Here is a 19,136-nt window from a genome sequence, read left to right as displayed (position 1 = left end):
CTACACTCTCCTCGTTTCCTGTTGTGGTTTGATCTCTTTTTCATCATTCCAAGACGTCGTTGCTTTTCCCACTGAACTTCCTGCCACTTTCCAATTTCCTGGTTGATTGTGCCGACTGAGAATGTTCAGGTTTCTTTTGGGAGATTTTTGTATCAAAGGTTTGAGGCCGACTATAATCCCACAGCATTTGTTACATAAAACCTTAAGAGGTCGGTCCGAGCTGAGGATCCTCTGAACTCTGTGTCTGGATTGACGGCCAAAACTGCAGCAGAAGAACTCGGATCAACATCCAGGTGATAAACTGTTGGTTTGGAACAAATGGTCAGTTTGAACCAGATGACAAACGGCTGCAGCCTGAACAAGGTCGTATAAATGCTACATCAGGCTAACACTGTCGCCGGTTCGACTTGGTAAAGTGTCCGATCGGGTTAGTTATAATTATAATTCTCTGTAACAATGAGGCTAAAAGTCTGGACCATCCAGATAATCGTTCAGAACGACAGTTAGCCTAGCATCTGCCAACACGACCTCTGCTGACCTGGTGCTAAAACGTACTGGCCAAACGGCTACATTGGCTGTTGAAGAAACAATATGAACGTTGGGGAAACACCGACTCCTGCCAACCGCCGCCCTTCAGGCTCAAAAATGAAAAATATCGTTTGGGATTTTCAATCATTCATGGTGACAATATTGCACTAGCTTTAACTTTGTGATGTAGCGTCAGCGATGACATCACTTCAGTGATGCATAAACATAATTGAGCCAAAACAAGTGTCAACATTTTTGGACAGAATGATTCTCGATTCTTACATTTGACTCAGAACCACCGACCGGACCACGCCCGACCCAAAGAGAAGGACAATCTGAACTGCAGGATTTAATGTAACGTTATCGCAGTGACAGGATTCACAGGTGTCATTCTGAAAGATCGCAGTCGTCAACTGCTAATGTAACTGTGGCACTTTAATACTACCCACAACTGCAAAATGATTTTGTCTCATCGCTTAATGCTAACGTTGATTTTTGGTTTGCTCCATGTGACACGTGACATTCTCCTCATTGTACCTGTCAGCAAACCCCAGGAAGGAAAAAAAAAAAAAACCCTTGGAGGACCATTGAGCATCACCTGGTTTTCATCTTCCTTTTAATGTGCATGTTTAGGTGGCTAACTATGTAGCCACAACTGTTTGGGACAAAAAAAAATTAATGATGACAATTTTCAGTCTTGATTCATGGCAGCTACTGTCACTTCCATCCCATGTTTCTACACCACCACTCAGCCTAATGTTAAAAATGTACCCACATTTGGAATTATACGTAGTTGTTAATGGTGCAACAGAAATAAAATGTGAAAAATGGAAACTCCGAGATAAAGTGCTCTCTTAATAAAACCATTTGACTCAAACCCCCACAGACTCAACAGCTGAGGTCAGTGTTTGTAGCTGTGCACATATACATATATATTAAAACTGACCACGTGACCTCATCTTCACAAAAACATCCACAGTTGCCGACATTAGTAAATTTGATGAAGACGTGAATTGTTCTATTAATTATCTATTTTTTATCTGAATATTAAACTGGTTTAGACGACGGTAGTGTCCTCACACACTCCTGCACTTCAGTACTCGTGGCTGAAACATTCCCCAACACTCCATTGGTTCAGGTTTCTTCCAGCTTCATTGTGATTGGCTGCTTTTAGACTCTTTGCCTGGAAACAGAGAGAAGCTGCTGCGACTGCACACATACATGCACTGAGACACATTTTTATCTTCTTTATCTTTTACAAAACTTGATGGGATTTTAAAGAATAGATACAGTACATTGACGGGCAACAATCCGCAGGAAAATAATTATATATATATATATTTAGTAAAGTAAATAATACATGTAGTACAGATTTTTTAATTAACATCCGCCTCCATTGCTAAGTAAAAACACGTTATTTTCTGACTTAATTATCAAGAACAAGAAAAATAATTTTATTCTTTCGTCATTTGCAGGTTGGACGAGCTGTTATACAGACATTTTAATTAGGCACGCTTTGAGTCAACCCCTCACGGTGTGGGCGGGTCCTAATGTTGTTCATACAAACAACCTGACTTGTCCAAAATCCTTGAAGAAAAATAACCAAAAACACTACGGAATGCGTTTGTGACCACGTAAGTGACCCAACATCGGAGTGTAAAGTATTTAATTATTACACAGGGTGCGCACAACGGTGCTTGACTTGACACAATATACTTCAAATCAAGTTCGTCGATATGAAATAGCGAGCTAACGCGAATTAGCATGCACTTGTACTAGCAATGCATTTTTTAGAGCCATATTTTTACCATTTCCGTTTTGCTATTACATGTCTGAATTTTTCACGACAAATTATTTTTCGTTTTTTTTTCATGTCAAATGTATTTAGAAGTAGTAGTTTCGACAGATATTATCAGTAAACCTGACATAGTGTTGAGTTTCCTTGTTGGAGGGAAACAAGTTACTCTATTAGCACTCGACGTAATCCACATTTTCAACTTTCTTCCGTGAGTACGTCAATCATTTACATTTTTGAACCTCACTAGTCAGTAAACAAATTACGTTGAAATACTTTAAGACTTTAAGAAGTGAACGTTAGCGAATATCGTAACTTTCGAGCTGTATGATGATGATGCGAACGTCAGCATCTGAATGATGTGGCCAGATTTAAATTATGTCTTAACTTATATTGACATATATGGTACTTGAACATGAGCAAATATATTTTGGCCTAAAACCTTTTTAAGTATTATTAGTCACGATAACTGCTGCTAGCGTCATTTGCATTATATTTATGCAGTATATTGTATGTTTTGACATTTTATTTACATGATATTATATACATTTCTTTAATAGTTTATTTGAACTTCGCTGCATTGCTCTTTTTTCCACTTGTGTTTACATTTTATTGCAGTAGTAGAATATTATACTTTTCAGTATAAGAAAAATAATAATAATAAAAAAAAGTAATAAAAAGTTCAAGTAATTTTAACAAAGACATTACCAAATTATTGCTGTGTCAGAAAAGATAACAAAAGTTTATCCTGAAACCACATTCATCATATTTGGTACGATACGTTGCTATGTAATAGTTGGTCAAACCATAAATGATGACAATCACACGATTATTGTTTTCTTTTTTAAAAACAAAAATACACCCTTTTTATTGTCAGATATAAAATAAATACAAAACAAAGATGGACAGTGGACAAGGATGTGGGGCTGCAGCACAAATATGAGTGGGAAGTACGAAAAAGATCAAGGGGAACAGTCTCATGTATGGAACAGCACTCGGCTGATGACGACAAACACAGGCCTCCCGCGTTTGTTCTTGACGGCGCGTACTGTAGGAACAAAGCCAGAATTTGGGGATAATTTAATTGGTGCAGTTGAACCTGAATGGAGAACATTTTAGTCAATTGTGACATTGAAATGTGTTTGTGCCTCTTTAAATATTAGCTATCGTAAGTTTACAGTTTACAGAGGAACTGCTCGTTCACTGCTTCCCCCTGCGCTGCCCCCTGTGTTCAGTTTGTGCACAGTTACAAATTGTTGCTAGTTTTCAACCTGTAAAATAATTTTGAGTGAAAAATAATAGAGAAGAAATTAAATATGAGATTTGCCAATTTGTGGTAGACTTTTAAAAATTCAATGTTACTTGTTTTTTTGAATGTTTTTGTTTGTATGGGAGGGCATATTTTCTTTAGTTTGCTTTAGTTTTCCAACTGAATGATCCCTTTAACTTCTGAAGCTGTTATTGTAAAATAACAAAAATCAGCCCCTGTTTTCCCTTTAACACTGACTGTGCGTGTCCTGGTGTCAACAGAACCTGCTGTTGTTCACATCCATGAATCCTAGCTTGTGGTGGTTACTTTTCCTGTTGCTCAGTATTTCTTTCTTCCCTGGTACAGTCTCTGCTGACGGGTTTTTTTTTTAGGAAAAGTGAGGATGTACATCCTCACTTTTCCTAAAAAAAACCCAACAACCTGTAAATAGATAGTTTGTGACGTACTTCAGCTTTGAAGATACCTGAACATGTTTGTTGGTGTTAAAATGAGTGAGAAGCTCGTGAGTGTTCAGCAGCAGAGGTTCAACTACCCCATTACCCTGGGGGAAAATGTTCAGATTCTGTAGAACTTCACTACTTAATCAGGACCACAGTCGGTGTGTGGTGTCAACGTGAAGACCTGGGTTCTTTGAGTTTTACCTTCGGGAGTTTTAAGATTGGATTTTAACAGCTAATCAGTTGGCAGTTTGGCATTTAGCAAAGACTATCTTGGGTTTTGGGCAGATAAACTCAAACTGGACTCCTTCAGGTTCTATTGCGGTCTAGTTCAGTTTTTTCCGGGGGGGATTTCATGGAACGCCGAGGGACTAGTGGTGGACCTGATGTTTAAAGAAGCAGTTGACAACATGAGAGAGTTTGTGCTTATTTCACATTTGATTGACTTAAAAATGACTACAACCCTGCGGACCTGGGATCTGCAGTTTCAGTGCATGTATACCTGCAGTGTCCTTGGAGAACCAAACCCAGCTTCCAGTCCACACAGGTGCTATAAGATAGTCCTGGAATGTTTTGGGAATAACATGATTGTTTTCCATCAGGAAGCCGCTCATTAGTGCTACAGGAAACACGGCAGTACTGAACCTTCCATCATCCTAACCAATCTGACGATCACAAAGGAAGGGGGCGGGGGCAGAGGGGGGGACAACCACCCCCAGTGGGAAGACTGTAGTGTCCTTAAACAGGGGGTGTGATACTCCCTGTCTTGTGTTCTGACGGGTCACACGACAAATGCAGAACCTAAAACAAGGACAGTCATTTAACAGCTTCACAGACTTGTTGAGTTCTTGGTCTTCTTCAACACCTTGACACTCTGACATCACTGACACAATGGGAGATCCTCAGGAGTCCTGGAGGACCTGGATTGTTTTTTTTGTTTTTTTTTTTGTCATTTTTTTTTTTTTACTACAACTCAAACTTGTTTTTGTGGGGAGGCGTTTAAGTCCCAACCCCCCCTCCTGTCTGCTGGATCAGGCTTTCATCACTGAACGTCATAGAACATTGAGCAAGTTCTGATACAGGACAAGGTACTGTCCTCATTGCTGATCTTGCTTGAAAAATGGCCGTTGTTTTAGATCAAGATGTCTCCACGGGAACCTGGTGACGAGTGTTGGACCAGTTTGAATTGTGTCTAAATGTTATCGTTGAGCCGTTCCTCTGAGCTGAAGAACATCTGTGGTAACCCTGGACACACCATCCAGAACAGGATCAGGACAGCTCAGTCTTATCACCTACTTCCGTGTGATGTCCCGCTCCGACTTCGGAGCAACCGGGTGCTAACAACGTCCTGCGGTTGTAGTGGTGGTGGCCCTTCATTATCCCCGAGTTGTTGTTCTCGTTAAGGATCTGCTTCTGCTTCTGTCGGTTGAGGGACTGCACCAGACCGAGCACCACGGCGGCCAGCGAGTACTGCCCGGTGATTTTTCGTGGCTGCAGGATAAGCGGGTTCGGTTGCACACGTCCCAGCAGGAAGTGCGTGCGGATTTTGCCCTCCTGTTCGCTGATTCCCTTTACGTAGATCTCCCCACGATACTCGAAGGCAAAGCCGCGCTCCTTGAGGATCAGGTAGGTTTCTTCAGGGACCTGGATCTTTCCGCTCACTCCTGTGCTGTCCATTCGACTGGCCAGATTCACCGTCTTCCCCCAGATGTCGTACTGGGGCTTTTTGGCTCCTATCACACCTGCGACCACGGAGCCGTGAGCCATGCCTTTTCAAAGACAAACAGTTGATTAATTTAGACAAAAAGCTGTTTATGTTTTAAGATGAGAGAAGGTAAGAACCGAGCCGTTACCGATCCTCAGCTCAAAGTTGTTAAAGGAGTGTTTGTTGATTTCCTGTATGCTTTCGTTGAGGGCGATGGCGAAGTCTGCCAGCTCACACAAGTGACCCCATTTATCTTCACACTGCTGTGGAGGACGGAAGACAAAAGTGTCAATTTGGGGGAAAAAGCTACCTGGACTGTGAGTCCTGTCTGTAGTATTTTATTCTACCACAGGGAGCAGCGTTAGCTTCACCTGCTATGGTACATACACACTACAAGACGTGTCCACAAGGCCTGGACTGCTGTAATCGCCCTCTTTGTCATAAACGATGACAACCAAGGAAGTGAGACATCTGGACTCATCTTAAACTTCCTGTCATTTGGTAAATGCTGATTTGAATTGATCTTTAATTTATATTTGTTTCCTTATCAGTTCATTCCATTGTCCTGTCAAAGTCTGTGGGTTCTTCTGGAACCGAGGCTTGAAGATGAAGAAGATGAAGAAGAAGAAGATGAAGATCTCACCTGTTTCTCAGGCGACAGACCAGACACGGCCATGTAGGTGCTGCCGATGGTCTTGATCTTCTCGATGTCCTGGAAACGGTCCTCACCCAGCAACTGTGATGGAGACACGTTCAGGTACCATTTCATTTGTCTGACCGTCCAGTGTTGGTGTTTGACATGTTTCTGTTGTGAAGGTGAGCTTTTTTGTTCTAGAATAGAACGATTATTGTTGATATTTGGTACCAGAGCTCTGTGAAGTTGTGTCCTGTGTTTGTCTGATGTTTGGAATGAAAACAAGCATCAAGAAGTAGCTGTGGTTAGACCTGCCACTCCTCCAGCAACTCTTTTTAAAAAATGTTTGTTTTTTTTTTCCGTTCCCTCTAAAATTTAGATTGTAACCTCGGAGATTGCGAGTCTGACCTCATCGAAGTCGGCGATGATTTCGTTGAGGAGCCTCAAACACTCCACGCCCTGGTTGTTCATCTCCGTCTGTGAGTAGAAGTCTGCGAATCCTGGTATGGAGGCGAACATGACGCCCACAGCGTCGTACGACTGTGAGTACAGCTCCTGCAGGAGTGAGTGAACAACACAACAGAGAGCAGCCAAACATCAGCCAACCATCCATCAACAAGGATGAAAGTCCACCCTTGAAGTTAGTCCTTTATTCCCTTTATTAAAACTCCAGTCATTCAACTGTCTGTAAGGAAACATTCAGACATTTTTACTGACTTTATCAATTGAATTCTAGGCTAAAGTCAGCAGTAGGAGCCACTGCAGTACACGGATTCTTCCACTAGGGAGCAGTGTTAACCGTTGACATTTTCCTTCTCCCTCTGTTTCTTTCTCCTCCTCCTCCTCCTGTCCCCTCTCTTCGTCCCTCCTGTCTTTTTTCGTCGCCTCTCTTCGTCCCTCCTGTCTTTTTTCCACCATGTTTTGTCCTCGTGGCGTCCTGACTCCATCATCGTTGTGACATCATTGTCTCTAAGGTTAGGACCGTTCGAGGTTTAATTGGTCTAACGAGTCTAACGAGCTTAATGGGCTCACTCAGGTGTCATGGCAGAAAAAGTCAAAGTCAATATAAATAATTGAATGAAGTCTCTGATCCCATCACTCACCACACTCTGTGTGTGTGTGTGTGTGTGTGTGTGTGTGTGTGTGTGTCAGCTGACTGTCTCCATCTTTTTTCTCTCTCTGATTCTCAGAGCTGTTTGTCATAGTTTTTGAGGAGTTGAATTTAGATTGTTTTACTTTTTTTTTTATTGTCTCCTCACGTTGGTTAGCTCTGGACAGGATTGTGGGTTCAGGTTAGGGATTTCTGGCTTCAGTTCGAGCCTAGAGCTCTAAAGTTTAGGCCCATCCTAGTCAGAGGCAGTCTGCAGACCCACCCACGGTTTGGGGGCTACACGTCCCCATTTTGACGGTCCTGTGGGAGGCGTAGAGAAGGGAAGGTTGGCAGCAGGACGGGTTTGTCCTGTGTTTCCGTGCGGATGAGGACGGATGAGGACGGTCAGCGGAGCGGACAGCGATGGCCTGCTCCAGGTCAGTGTGTTGTTCCGTCTCTGTGGACGCCGTCAATGCCAGAACAAAGAGCAGTGAAGCAGATGAATAATGGATGTGAGGAGAGCGGAGCTGATGACATTCAGCCGCCGTGACTGTTCCTAATTAAAAAGACCGCCATTAAAGATGCATCCATTAGGAAGAGCTGGATGGTTCTGATCGCTGCGTACATTATTAACGGATAATGATTGTTGTTACCAGGCGGAGAGGAGCGTGAACGGAGGAGGTGTGTGATCAGGCCTGTGGTGGGGGCCAGTCATGAGCCATAACAGTCGAGGACGTTTGTTCATTTATGTATCAGTCTCCTGACTTAAGGCTAAGCTGCTAACTGTGGTTATCATTCCGATGGTGGTGGTCTTTAGTGACCTTTGATGTTTATCATTCTGATGGTGGTGGTCTTTAGTGACCTTTGACATTTTTATATAACCTGTTCATTTAACTTACTCCACCTTTAGAATGTTCTGCTGTATATTTGACAAACCATTAACTATTTTCTCTTCCATTTGTTGTCATTTATTGATGACTGTGTGTGTTGTTTCTTCTTTTTACGTACTTCGTTATCGCGGTCCTTCTCCAAGAAGTGTCGAGCCACGTGACTGGGCAGGATGTTCCTCAGCATGTTCTCGTTGTGTTCTCGCAGCTCCTTCATCTCGTTTATTTCCTCCTTGGCCTGAACGCGCCACAGGAAGTCTAGTCGAGCGGTGTACTCCAGCTGCAGGTCCGAGAAAAAGATCCCAGAGAGAGAGAGAGAGAGAGAGAGACAGAGAGAGAGACTGTGAGATGAAGAGTGAACCCAGAACCTGAAGGAGCTGCTGCTGCTTCACAGCTGAGCAGCTGCAGATTTCTTCACTGTTCGTCTGGAAAAACTCCGACGAGCAGAGGTGGGATTACGGTTTCTAATTAACGACTGATGTTCGATGATTAAGATGACAACGAGGCTGTGAAGTGTTTCCTTCCCTTTGTGGCTTTTCTTTATTGTTCATCAAGGAAAAGCCATCAACTTTTTTTTTTCTGAAACTCAGACTCTGATTGTGTTTCACAATCCCCACAACCAAAAAAAAAGAAAAAAATACTAGAAGGGAACGCGTGTAGAAGACAGGAAAGGACAAAGGAAAGAAGGAGGTAAAAGCATGTGAGGAGAGGAGAAGTGAGGAAGTGAGGGAGGACATGAGAAGTGGAGTGAGGACTTTATGACCGAGGACAAAGTCTCCAGTGATTCTAAACTTTCTGCTTGATAAAACACTTGAAGGGCTGTGATTGACATCCTGCAGGAATAACCAGGTGATGTCTGTGTCGTTACTGAGAGCACTTCCTGTCGCACTTCCTGCACTTCCTGTTGCACTTCCTGCACTTCCTGCACTTCCTGTCGCACTTCCTGTACGTCCTGTACTTCCTGTCGCACTTCCTGTACTTCCTGTACTTCCTGCACTTCCTGTACTTCCTGTCCAGGAAAGTTGCCCTGCCCTGTTTAAAATGCAGCCACTGCCTGTTTTCACGGTTCAACAAAAGGAGCTTCAATTAGGAGCTGGGTTTTTGTGTGTTGCTGCTGAACTACAGGATCAAAGGTTTCCATAGAGAGAAGATGAAAGTGAAAAGACAGAAAGCTGTGAGTGATGAAAACCAGGAGGAGGCGCCGTGTAACATCAACACCATCTGGCTCAGTTTTCCACACGAGGGACATTGATGAATTAAGAAAGGTCACATGATGATCTCAGTACTGACTTGGTGTCAGTAGTGATTTGACCTAAAATGCTACTGCACTGTTAACATGATAAACAAATGAAAACGTCCATGGTTTAACTTAGGGTTAGTTCAGGACTGGACCAGGGTTTACCTGCTGTCCGTGGTAGAAGACCGCGAGCAGGAACATGGCCATGAGGAGCAGAGAGGTTTCTTTAGTTCCCAGGAAGTTCCTGTTGGAAGAAGAACAAAAGAAGAGGACCGGTTTGATCCAGATCGGATTTCACCTGAAAGCCCCTGGAGGTATCGTATGGTATCGCACAGAACCATGGACTCCAAAAGGTGACGTGGAGACACTCACTCTGTGTTGTGGTGGACGTTGTCGTAACGGACAAACAGTGACGTGTAGAACGCCTCGGTCAGCAGGGAGTAGACGGCGATCATCACCAGCAGCACGGCTAACTTCAGCACGGAGTTCAGCCGCAGGAACACGGCACAGGTCACCATGGCCAGGACACCGGTGAACACAAAGTACTGATACAGAAGAACACGGCACCAATGGAATCATCGGTTCCACTGCACATTAAAGTAACAAACACTGACCATAACAAGTACCAGAGCTAATCCAGCTGTACGTGGACCAGCAGTGCTCAAAGACTGGTCCGAGGCCCAATTGTGGGATGTAGCTACCACTGGGCTAATGTTGACTTATGCTAATGTAGGTTTGCTCAGCTCCAGGTACTGTCAGTGAGGCCCGTCCTCAGGCGATTCCTGACGGTGATGAATGTTTTTCTCTGTTTTCTGATCATTTTTCATTCACCCTTTCATTATTTCTGCAGTAAAATAAATGACCTCTAGGTGCCTCTGAAATTCCTAATTCTTAACTATTAGCTCAGCCTGAGCTGGAATTCCTAATTCTTAACTATTAGCAGCTTAAGGTGCGGAAGAATCGGTACCTCTGGGTAGAAGCAGACGTCAGGGATGGTCGATGACTCGTTGAAGGTCTGGTTCCTGAAGTTGCTGGACTTGTCAAAGTCGCACCACAGCTGCGAAAAAGAGCCGCACACTGGGTTGGTATTACAACGCAGAAGTACGTTTCACAGGGCTAGCTCTGCGTCGTCGTCCTCGTCGTCTTGGCTAACGTTAGCTGACTATTGAGACTGTTGGGTGTGTTTACAGTAGACGCTGGACATTGTTTTGCAACATGGCTAACCTTTAGTGGTTTGTGAGCTAACGATTGCTGCTATTTCCTGTGTAAATCCTAGCACCTAGGTCTTGACTAACAAGTGTTTCGCTAAAGTAATTGGCCACAGGAGGCAGCAGTGGACCACATTTTCAACGTTTAGGTGTTTTAAAGTTTGATGTCCACTTTGTAGAGAAGTTTGCTAACTTTTAGTCATGTCTCTTTTGTCTCTGTTGGTTGAAATCACTTGGTTTTTTTTTTGTACTGCAGGGATAAACCATGTGTGGGATAAACTCACAATGTTGATCATGGCTGACAGGAAGTTGATCAGGATGGAGAGGAAGATGATTACGTTGCGGGCCGTGTAGGTTTCGTTGATCCAGCAGCAGGTTTTCCTCAGGACCAGAGGCAGACACTTGTAGTCCTCGGCTGTGGTGACCAGGACCAGGGCGGAGTGGAGGAGGATGAGGACAGAGAACTGGATCAGCATCGTCAACATCCTGCACAGAACCATACCAACACACACACACACACACACACACACACGTTCACACACAGGAACACTGCTCCGTGTGTTAGCTGGTGTGCTAACTCTCCGTGGTTCTATTTTACCTGGCAGACGGCAGCAGACTCTGGATGATGGTGATAAAGACCAGGACAATGAAGGCACACACCAGGTTGGACTTGAAGACCTCGTCCCTCATCTGGGAGTACTGTAGGAGGAGACCAGGGAGTCAGTGATCAGAGACGTTACTGCAGTCCAAAATAACTGATGATGTGGGTCAGCTCTGGTGTGTGACCTACGTTGTGCTTCCCCATGATGTTGTCAAAGGGCAGTTCTGGATTCCATGAGGCCTCGTTGAAGGTGGCGCTGCCGGCACAGCGGTCGGCCGTGCCGCTGGCCTCCTTCATGATGTCTTCTGGTAGTGTCAGTAGACTGTCCTCTGGCTGCTTGATCAGGAACGTCTCAATGTTGTGACGCCGCAGGAAGTCGTTACGGTCCTTCCCATGTCCTTCCTCCACCTGGTAGTCGCCGTTCAAACAGTCCAGTGCTGCCTTGGAGATGTGGATCCTCCTGGAGGAGGACGGAGAGGAGTTTCAATTATTTTAGTCACTCACTCTGGCTGAAGCTAACTTTTAGCGCAGACAGACGGACTATCAGAATTATCTTTGATCATTTCTATATTTTATATTTCTTTTTGTGTTAGATTTAGTCATGTTACTGCTACTTTACTAACTTTTAGCCATGTTTACTGTGTTTTTTTTAGTTGCTCAGTTGTTGGTGGTTAAATTATTGTTTACTATAAATTTTCTCCAGCAAATTTAAATAAAATTTTTAGGCTTTTAGTACCTTCTAATTTTCCAGGTTACATCAGGTTATATGTTGTTAAATTCCAATCATATTACTTGCTAATGAGGCCCTGCCGTGTGGCTAAATGTTAGCCATATTCTTGTCTCTCTTTCTGGCCTAAAATGTTTTTTAAACTGACGTGAATTCTTGCTATAATAATGAAACGTCTCTCTCTCTCTCGTCTCCTCACCCTGGAATTCCTCCTGACTCCAGTTTGTTGGCGATGTCCACATCCCAGGACCAGACATCAAACTGCCACTTCCTGAGACCCAGTACTCCACACAGAACCGAGCCAGAGTGGATCCCGATTCGCATGTCGATGTCATGTTTGGTGCGCGATCGTACGTATCTGAAAATTAAACAACTTCCAACTTCACAACTTCACTTCCTCCTCTGAAACTCACAAAGGTCCTGACTCTGCTGGTTCTGTTCGTACCTTATGGCCTTGATCATACTGAGGCCCATCTCCACACAGCAGTGGGCGTGGTCCGGTCTGGGCTCAGGAAGTCCAGACACACAGTAATAACAGTCACCCAGAATCTTTATCCTCAGACAGTGATGCTCCTGAGAGGGGGAGAGAAACGTGGTGACGGGGGTGAGAGGGTGAGAGAGTGAGAGGATTTTCTCCATGGACTTTGGTCTGAACTAAAATCTCTGATTTTCTCCATGGACTTTGGTCTGAACTAAAATCTCTGATTTTCTCCATGGACTTTGGTCTGAACTAAAATCTCTGATTTTCTCCATGGACTTTGGTCTGAACTAAAATCTCTGATTTTCTCCATGGACTTTGGTCTGAACTAAAATCTCTGATTTTCTCCATGGACTTTGGTCTGAACTAAAATCTCTGATTTTCTCCATGGACTTTGGTGTGGGTGGTTAACGTTTTTATTCTCTGACACTCACATGTGCGAGGCGATCAAAGCGTGCGAAGAGTTCGTTCAACATCCTGACCAGCTCCTGAGCCGACAGCGTCGTGGACAGGTTGGTGAAGCCTTTAACATCTGCGAAAAGAATGCTGAATAAAATATGGAAATGTCACTTTTTGATCCAGGCCAAAAAAAAAAGATCAACTACTGACATGATGTGACGTGAACTGTTTTCTCTGTTGAACTGAATCCACTCTGCTCTCTTTTTTTTTTGGTTGTTTTCGGACCAAACTAACGGTTTAAAATGATGGTGATTTTAAAAGTCTTCTTTGGATGTGACGTGAACTGTTTTCTCTGTTGAACTGAATCCACTCCAAACTAACGGTTTAAAATGATGGTGATTTTATAAGTCTTCTTTGGAGTCTGACAGGACGTATTTGTTTCTACCTTCTCTTTTCCTGATTTTTCCTCTCTGATGACAGTGCCCTCTAAAGGAAATATTGATGTGTGAAAAATAGACCCAGCAGATGGCAGTAATGGCAGTGAAAAGATTCACATCTGCTGGTGTAGCTCAGAGGAGAACTGAGGCTGTGGGTGTTAGCGGGTGTTAGCGGGTGTTAGCAGGTGTTAGCGGGTGTTAGCTTTGTTGAGCCTTGATGGCTGCTCTGTCCAACTGTGTCCCTCATTACTGACTGCACCTTTAACAACAACAACAACAATCCTAATAAAAACATGCAGTGTTCTTGATACAACATGAATCATTAGGTCGTCGTTCTTTCAGTTCTTTCAGTTCTTTCTGTGGTTCTCGGCACTGGTTCCTGCACTGGAAGCGTCCAGTGCCCATAAACATTGTGTGATGTGTCGCAACAGGAAGTGACGTCAGTGCACCCCCACCTGACGTTCTCGTAGCGATGGATGTAGATTCTGTGGAACTGATGCTGCAGGTGTTCGTCCTCCACGTTGGTCATGTCGTTGATCATCTCCAGAACCACAAAGCGTGGGAGGACAGACAGCACGAGTCGTTCCTGCGGGAACAGAAACCTCGCTTTTTAAAATTGACCAAATACCCAGGTTTATGAACTGTGAAACTCTTCATTTTTTGATGTCACTGTCACTGACAACAGGGGGCGCCAGTACACCAGAGGCGTCTGTTTCTCTGTGAGCTCAGTCCACCAGCTAAGGTTGTTATTATGGACTGTTTTCAGGTCTGATAGGTAAAGGGGGGGGGGGGTCTCATACTGGAGTAGGTGAGAAAGAATGTCATTCCAAAAAAAGATGTTGATGATTTACAAATGTCCTGGAGAGGGCGTTAGAGTGAAGCTGTGTCTGCGTCCCCGTCACGTCCCTGTCACTCACCTGTCTCTGGTTTTCTGTCTCCAGCCTGAGGCGAGCCTCGATGCAACGCCGCGTCTCCAGGAAGGCCTGGCGCTGTGCGCGGTCCGACAGGTAACTGATGAAGATGCCGGCGGTGTTCATACACATGAAGAGCATGGCCTGGGCTGCCACCTGCAGGGGGAGACAGAGACAACAGGTGGGTCAAATCCACAGGTTCACTGAAGTCTTCACCTCCGTCGGCCAAAGTCGCTCATTTTCTCTGTGGCCTTTGGCTGGAGCTGGTGGCTGAACTGGTGACACGGTTCTATCATGGCGTGGCCCGGGTTTGTTCCTGTTCTCGGGGCATCGAGGGGCCCATCCAGAACATAAATGTATAAATACTGAAGGTCGTAAATAGTTTGTTCTGCAGAGTGTTCTGTCTGGAGGGAAAAACACAAACACTAGAGAACTGTGTTTTAGTCCAAAGACGGCAGAGTGTGAGTGACCGTGACTGAAGGTGGTCTGAACAGACGGTCTGTCTGAGGAACACATGACCTCACGCTCAGTCACACACGTGTGTGTGTGTGTGTGTCAGTGACGGCGTGTCACTGAGGTAAAGAATCATGACAGGAAGGACGTGTGTGTGTGTGTTTATGAGCCGTCGTTTAATGTACTGACATCTGTGTTAAATTTCATCCACTTCAAGATTATTGAGACACTGACGTTTCATAGTTCAGACCAAAGTCCATGGAGAAAATCAGAGATTTTAGTTCAGACCAAAGTCCATGGAGAAAATCAGAGATTTTAGTTCAGACCAAAGTCCATGGAGAAAATCAGAGATTTTAGTTCAGACCAAAGTCCATGGAGAAAATCAGAGATTTTAGTTCAGACCAAAGTCCATGGAGAAAATCAGAGATTTTAGTTCAGACCAAAGTCCATGGAGAAAATCAGAGATTTTAGTTCAGACCAAAGTCCATGGAGAAAATCAGAGATTTTAGTTCAGACCAAAGTCCATGGAGGCTGCTTCCTGGCTCAAAAGACAATTCTTTTTATCTGAAATTTGATTTAAACACTGTAATTAAAAATATTATAATCTTTGTCTAATTGAGATTATAATCCAGAAGAAACTGTTGGACAAAGTTCTCATCACTGCAGACCGATGGTAAAACCCTGTCTGTAGAACCATCTCAGTGCTGTTTAAAGCACAGGCAGCAGATGTTCAGTCTGGTTCAGTCTTGTGTCTAATTAATCCCTCTGTGTGTGATTGTGTGTTAGTCTACAACACAGTTACAAACTATTGCATCATTCTTTGTCATTAGCTTTGAGCTAGCGTCCCTTTGATTAACTCTCAGCTGTTCCTGGTTAAATTCATGTGGTTATTTTTATCCTCCACTCTTTAGAACCGTGGTGTGACCTGAAGTTTGTTGGTCCAGAAAAAGAGAAGCCGGAGCTTCTGCTGGACCTGTTGAGGTGGACCACACCCACGGGCCTCAGGACTGGGCTGCAGTCCGACCGGACACGGTGGTAAATGTTTCACACAGCAGCAGCCTTTGTTTCCGCTCCACAGAACCATCGTGTTCTTCTCACAGATCAACACGTGGCTCCAGAGCACAACAGTGATCTAACACTTCAGACCAGGATCACATTAAAAATAAATCAGGATTTAGCCCCTGGTTGATCTGCCTCCAGCCTGCAACGCCCTCCCTCTCCCACACCAAACCTCATAGAGAAAAGGAGCGATTTTAGCCTCAGCTCCTGGTTCTCCAGGTTCTTCCCAAAAAACGTGGAGATCGGAGATTAGTTTAATGTTCACACTAAACCGACCGTAGGTGTGAATGTGAGTTAATGGAAGTCTACTGATGGATAATCGATAACAGGGGGCGCTGTAGCTGCTGCTAACACACACACAAAAAACACATTGAACATTTGAACAAAACAACGCTCTGGTGCGTAGCACCACCTAGAGGCTGAAAAAGTGCGACAGTCTCAGTGTTATCTGATTATTTCCACCTTTTCTTGAACAGCTAATGCTGCTGACGCTGACGCTAACGTTGTTTCTGCTGCTGCTGATGATGATGATGATGATGCTGCTGCTGCTGCTTCTTACCTCCACCTCTAGACGTTGCCGCTGCCACCATCAACGGCCGCTTTTCATTTTTGTTCTCCTTGGGAATAGGAGAGGCCTCTAGGGGGCGTGGGGCAAATTGAATCAGAGCTGATAGTCTCCTGAGAGCGGATTAAAAAAACAACAGTGTCTTAATTGTGCTGCAGGAAAAGACCTCTGCTCCACCTCCACCTCCACCTCTGGGTGTGTGTGTGTATTCTTCTTTTTACCGTCACATTTCTGGTTTCTAACGTCCACAGTTTGGGTGTTTCTGGTTTCTAACGTCCACAGTTTGGTTCAGTTATTTCTCTGGAGCGCCCCCCCCCCACTCCCTGACCTTTGTTGTTTGACCTTTACCAGCAGATGTTTCACCTGCAGGAGGTTCTGATCACTGTCAGCACAGAAACCTGGCTGATGTTCACAGGACCAGGTCCAGGACTAGGTCCAGGACCAGGACCAGAGTGAAGTCACAGCTCACTGACCGGACCACCGGCAGGTCAGGACAGCAACACTGACCACAGGGTTCTGGTCACATGGTCCTGGTGTCGTGACCTGAGGTAAGTCTGAGCTCATTAACCTTTGATGACCTTTGACCTCCTCAGCCTAACCCACAGGACGGTAATGATGAGGAGGAATCTCCACCACCGGACGAGGAGGAGCAGAGAATAAGATGAAGAAGGGAAAGACTGAGGAGGAGGAAAAGGAGGCAACGGCAGAAGACGAGAGAGGAGGAGGAGGAGGAGAAGAAGGACTGAAAGGAAAATGGACCAAGAGGGAGAAAAAGAGGAGGAGAAGATGAGATGATGTCAAACTGTACGACCTCAAAGTCACAGTCACACCACCGCCTGACAGGAGCAGAGAGGAGCTGAGCTGCTGCTCCTCTCTGCTGCTGCCGCCTTATCTCCTCACTGCAGACGCTGCTGCTGCTGCTGCTGCTGCTGCTGCTGCTGCTGAGGCTGAGGCTGAGGCTGAGGCTGAGTTTGACCTTGAAAAAGAGGAAACTGCAGCAACAACTGCTCAGCTGTGTGTGAGGGCTTAAAAAGACAGAGAGAGGAGGGGGAGGAGGAGGAGGAGGAGCATGAGGAAGGTGGACGACAAGGAGACACGAGGAGGAGGAGGAAAAAGAGTGGGAAAAGGAGGAAACAGGAGGGAGGAAGTGTTGAAGACTGAGGACAAAAATACGAGCGGGGGGGGCACACTGGGGGGGGGGCAAGAGCAAGTGAGGAGGAGTAAAGATTGAGGAAAAAATAGAAACAAAGAGAGGAAAAGGAGAGGAGGTGAGGAGGATAAAGAAGAATAGGTGAAAGACTTTTATATTAGAAACATAAAATATATACTGTATGTAAATATAAAATATATACTGTATATAAATATATACTGTACGTAAATATAAAATATACTGTATATAAATATATACTGTACATAAATATAAAATATACTGTATATAAATATATACTGTACGTAAATATAAAATATATACTGTACGTAAATATAAAATATACTGTATATAAATATAAAATATACTGTATATAAATATATACTGTACATAAATATAAAATATACTGTATATAAATATATACTGTACGTAAATATAAAATATATACTGTACGTAAATATAAAATATACTGTATATAAATATATACTGTACGTAAATATAAAATATACTGTATATAAATATATACTGTACGTAAATATAAAATATACTGTATATAAATATATACTGTACGTAAATATAAAATATACTGTATATAAATATAAAATATACTGTATATAAATATAAAATATACTGTATATAAATATATACTGTACATAAATATAAAATATATACTGTACGTAAATATAAAATATACTGTATATAAATATATACTGTACATAAATATAAAATATATACTGTATGTAAATATAAAATATATACTGTACGTAAATATAAAATATATACTGTATATCTCTGATTTTCTCCATGGACTTTGGTCTGATATACAGTATATATTTTACCATGGAGAAAATCAGAGATATACAGTATATATTTTATGTTTAAAATCTCTGATTTTACACACACTGAGCCTCTGTCCATCTGTCAGTGGATGCAGTCAGAACCAGGACCAGGACCAGACTGTAGTTCCTCTGTGAGACTGAGAGCTTTTTAGAAGCTGTGACAGTCGATACCTGAGCCTCAGTCAGCAGACGATCGATGACGGCAGACTATTCTGAGAGGCTCCGAGGAGAACGTTCCTTCTCCTCCTGGACCTCAGGCTGAACTCACCCACAGCGCCCCCTGCAGTGAAAATTCAGGTCAAAGGTTCAGGTTTAACTGACGACTCGGCTCACGAGACCAGCAGCCGGACTCGAACCCTAACCCCTGCGCTCACAGCCGCCGCTGCTTCAGTCCTCACACGGGTGAGCTGATAGTCTGCCTGGAGTGAAGCATGATGGGATTGTTTGTGACAGCGGTGTTAACGCTCAGTGTCTGTGTTTACAACCACACAAGATGTGATTGGAGTCTGTCACATGAGTCACATGACTCTGAGACCAGGCAGCAGTGACTCAGCATTTTTACTGCCAAGGCACAGGACGCAAGGAGGGAGGGAAGGAAGGAAGGAGGGAAGGAAGGAAGGAGGGAAGGAAGGAAGGAGGGAAGGAAGGAAGGAGGGAAGGAAGGAAGGAGGGAAGGAAGGAAGGAGGGAAGGAAGGAAGGAGGGAAGGAAGGAGGGAAGGAAGGAGGGA

At 44.0% G+C, this 19,136-nt stretch overlaps 1 protein-coding gene and 2 long non-coding RNA genes across 5 annotated transcripts in view; 1 reads left to right on the top strand and 2 right to left on the bottom strand.

Moving 5' to 3' along the window:
- Positions 1-1,174: 1,174 nt before the first annotated feature.
- The window catches only part of adcy8 (adenylate cyclase 8 (brain)), a 20,661-nt gene continuing 2,699 nt past the window's right edge, over positions 1,175-19,136 (bottom strand). The window contains exons 2-17 of the mRNA XM_017042138.2: positions 14,351-14,500; positions 13,889-14,019; positions 13,032-13,143; positions 12,565-12,692; positions 12,319-12,477; positions 11,582-11,852; positions 11,390-11,490; positions 11,076-11,277; positions 10,551-10,640; positions 9,956-10,128; positions 9,749-9,827; positions 8,468-8,626; positions 6,778-6,924; positions 6,379-6,471; positions 5,884-5,998; positions 1,175-5,799 (exon numbers count right to left, since the gene is read on the bottom strand). Of these exons, the coding sequence (XP_016897627.1) occupies positions 5,300-5,799; positions 5,884-5,998; positions 6,379-6,471; positions 6,778-6,924; positions 8,468-8,626; positions 9,749-9,827; positions 9,956-10,128; positions 10,551-10,640; positions 11,076-11,277; positions 11,390-11,490; positions 11,582-11,852; positions 12,319-12,477; positions 12,565-12,692; positions 13,032-13,143; positions 13,889-14,019; positions 14,351-14,500 (2,610 nt within the window). The 3' untranslated portion in view covers positions 1,175-5,299. The remainder of the gene's footprint in view (positions 5,800-5,883; positions 5,999-6,378; positions 6,472-6,777; positions 6,925-8,467; positions 8,627-9,748; positions 9,828-9,955; positions 10,129-10,550; positions 10,641-11,075; positions 11,278-11,389; positions 11,491-11,581; positions 11,853-12,318; positions 12,478-12,564; positions 12,693-13,031; positions 13,144-13,888; positions 14,020-14,350; positions 14,501-19,136) is intronic.
- Positions 7,606-8,458, bottom strand: LOC112488709 (uncharacterized). The gene is made up of 2 exons (XR_003053076.1): positions 8,322-8,458; positions 7,606-8,280 (listed from the first exon to the last, which is right to left on the bottom strand). It is a non-coding gene; the product is annotated as an uncharacterized LOC112488709 (long non-coding RNA).
- The window catches only part of LOC107990134 (uncharacterized), a 15,395-nt gene continuing 7,643 nt past the window's right edge, over positions 11,385-19,136 (top strand). The window contains exons 1-6 of one of the 3 annotated variants that reach the window (XR_003053075.1): positions 11,385-11,454; positions 12,342-12,469; positions 13,041-13,109; positions 14,375-14,525; positions 15,709-15,832; positions 16,776-16,969. This is a non-coding gene — a long non-coding RNA (uncharacterized LOC107990134). Of the gene's footprint in view, positions 11,455-12,341; positions 12,470-13,040; positions 13,110-14,374; positions 14,526-15,708; positions 15,833-16,775; positions 17,277-19,136 lie in introns of those variants that run through there. The other 2 variants (XR_001761677.2, XR_001761675.2) reach the window with 2 other exon arrangements.

The sequence above is a fragment of the Cynoglossus semilaevis genome, chromosome 20 (genome assembly GCF_000523025.1).
Source record: "Cynoglossus semilaevis isolate Cse_v1.0 chromosome 20, Cse_v1.0, whole genome shotgun sequence".
Taxonomy (NCBI): domain Eukaryota; kingdom Metazoa; phylum Chordata; class Actinopteri; order Pleuronectiformes; family Cynoglossidae; genus Cynoglossus; species Cynoglossus semilaevis.
The sequence above is the reverse complement of the archived record's forward strand: the minus strand, read 5'-3'. Positions and strand labels throughout refer to the sequence as shown.